Here is a 1,701-nt window from a genome sequence, read left to right on the forward strand (position 1 = left end):
GGATTCTATAGCGCTATCGCCGACATAGTTCAGTATTCATGACGCCAGGCTTACACGCTGGAGGTCGCGCGATTCTGGAGGTCAGGTCTAACCAGGTGTGACCAGGATTCTGGAAGAGGCGTGTGTTTTCTGGCATACACAAGTTTCTTCTCATCTTTTGAGGTCCTACCTACACCCGCTACATTTGACAAATCTAGATATATTCATGGGCGGCTGACGATATTCCATGCTTGTGTGGTAATGCACATCGTGAAGACTCCCCACTGGAGGATATAGTTATAATCGTAGGAGAGCGTCTCCAATGCGAGGACGGGGTTTCCGCATGACATGGCGAATTTGTATTTTTGTGATAAATATTATCTAGAATATACTGTACAGCAACTCCAACAAGTTGGCTCGAACGCACGCACATCATGAGACATGTCTTTTAGTTCGAAGTGCTGATTCTCGAGCATTGCTGATGCTCATGCTATTCACTTTGGCTGTATAGGGCATAGCTTCTCTCTTCACTTTACTCAGAGCTTCGTCTTGCGAGCGCTGCATCGCGTGCGCCTCTCTCATTGCTCTGCGCGTCACCCCGCGTCGATAATCGTCTTCCGCCCTAGCTTGCTCCATTGCTACGTCATACCTTCAAAAGAGCGTTCATAGGGGCTTCTCATTGAGAAGGGTTGATCATCCTGCTAGCATTCGCTACCACCAACAGGTAGCGGCGCGTGATGAACTCATCCTCCCACCGATACCTCTTCTTGAGCTCCTCCATTTCCGCCTGGACCTTGGCTGCATTAGTCTCTCTTATCGCTTTGCTCTGAGCTGAAACCTGAACCACACAAGAAAAGTGATGACAAGAACAACAGGACACGAGAGTATCATGAAGCATCTCATAAAAATCCCTCCAATAAATCAGAACCAGGAAAGGTGGATTCCAGACGCCTCACCTTCATCTCTCTCGACTTCTCATTCAGGACGGTTTTCTGACGGTGAGAGGCTTCCCTGACACAACGCTTCAACCCCAACGATTAAGTCACCTCAGTGCAGGAGCGGCTCAAAATTCATGCACCCCGCACGACACGTATGAGGTAGCGAGCATAATGAAGTGTAAAAAACTCTCCCTTACCTCTTGCGGCCCTTATGAAGCTCCTCATGATGCTTTCTGGCGAGCAACTCTGCTGACTCCGCCAGAGCTGCTCTCTTCTCGGTGATCTTCCTCAGTTCCTGAGCGGCCCACCGATGACGTTAACTCAATAATGAAGAGAAGAAAACATCGTCCGACTCGATGGGGCGTACCTCCTGCAACTTGCGCTCTTCTGCCAACCGTTGCCGCTTCTTCTCAGCGATTTTCTCCGCCACGTCCACCACAGCTTTTTCGTGCAATTCTTGCAATAATGTAGCTTCCTAAGAGACCGTCCTCTGCATCTCCTATCACCACTCTTACACGAAGCCCTCTGCCCTATTGACTATCGATAAAGCCCCAGCGGTTCACCTCTGCCTCCATCTGCGCCTTTCTGCGACGTCTCTGCTCGGCTTGTATGCGAGCCTGTTGTCGGACTGCAGACAACTGCTCAGCCTTCGTTAGCAGCGACTCATGCTTCATGCGTTTCTGTTCGAGGTTATGTGCGCGTCTAGATACAATAAACAAAGCACAGAGAGACCACTATCAGTAAGTGACTAAGCCCTCACTTGCTCTCTCGCTCCGCCTCAGCA

General features: G+C 49.9%; 1 protein-coding gene across 1 annotated transcript; it reads right to left on the reverse strand.

Moving 5' to 3' along the window:
* Positions 1–655: 655 nt before the first annotated feature.
* On the reverse strand, positions 656–1,591 carry Pmar_PMAR007544 (conserved hypothetical protein; the record flags this gene model as incomplete). Its single annotated transcript, XM_002771222.1, has 5 exons — positions 656–817; positions 936–990; positions 1,115–1,212; positions 1,285–1,392; positions 1,481–1,591. The coding sequence occupies 5 exons, from the start codon at positions 1,589–1,591 to the stop codon at positions 656–658; spliced, it is 534 nt and encodes a 177-aa protein (XP_002771268.1).
* Positions 1,592–1,701: the final 110 nt, after the last annotated feature.

This window comes from Perkinsus marinus (genome assembly GCF_000006405.1).
Source record: "Perkinsus marinus ATCC 50983 genomic scaffold scf_1104296963190, whole genome shotgun sequence".
In the NCBI taxonomy this organism is placed as follows: Eukaryota; Perkinsozoa; order Perkinsida; family Perkinsidae; genus Perkinsus; species Perkinsus marinus.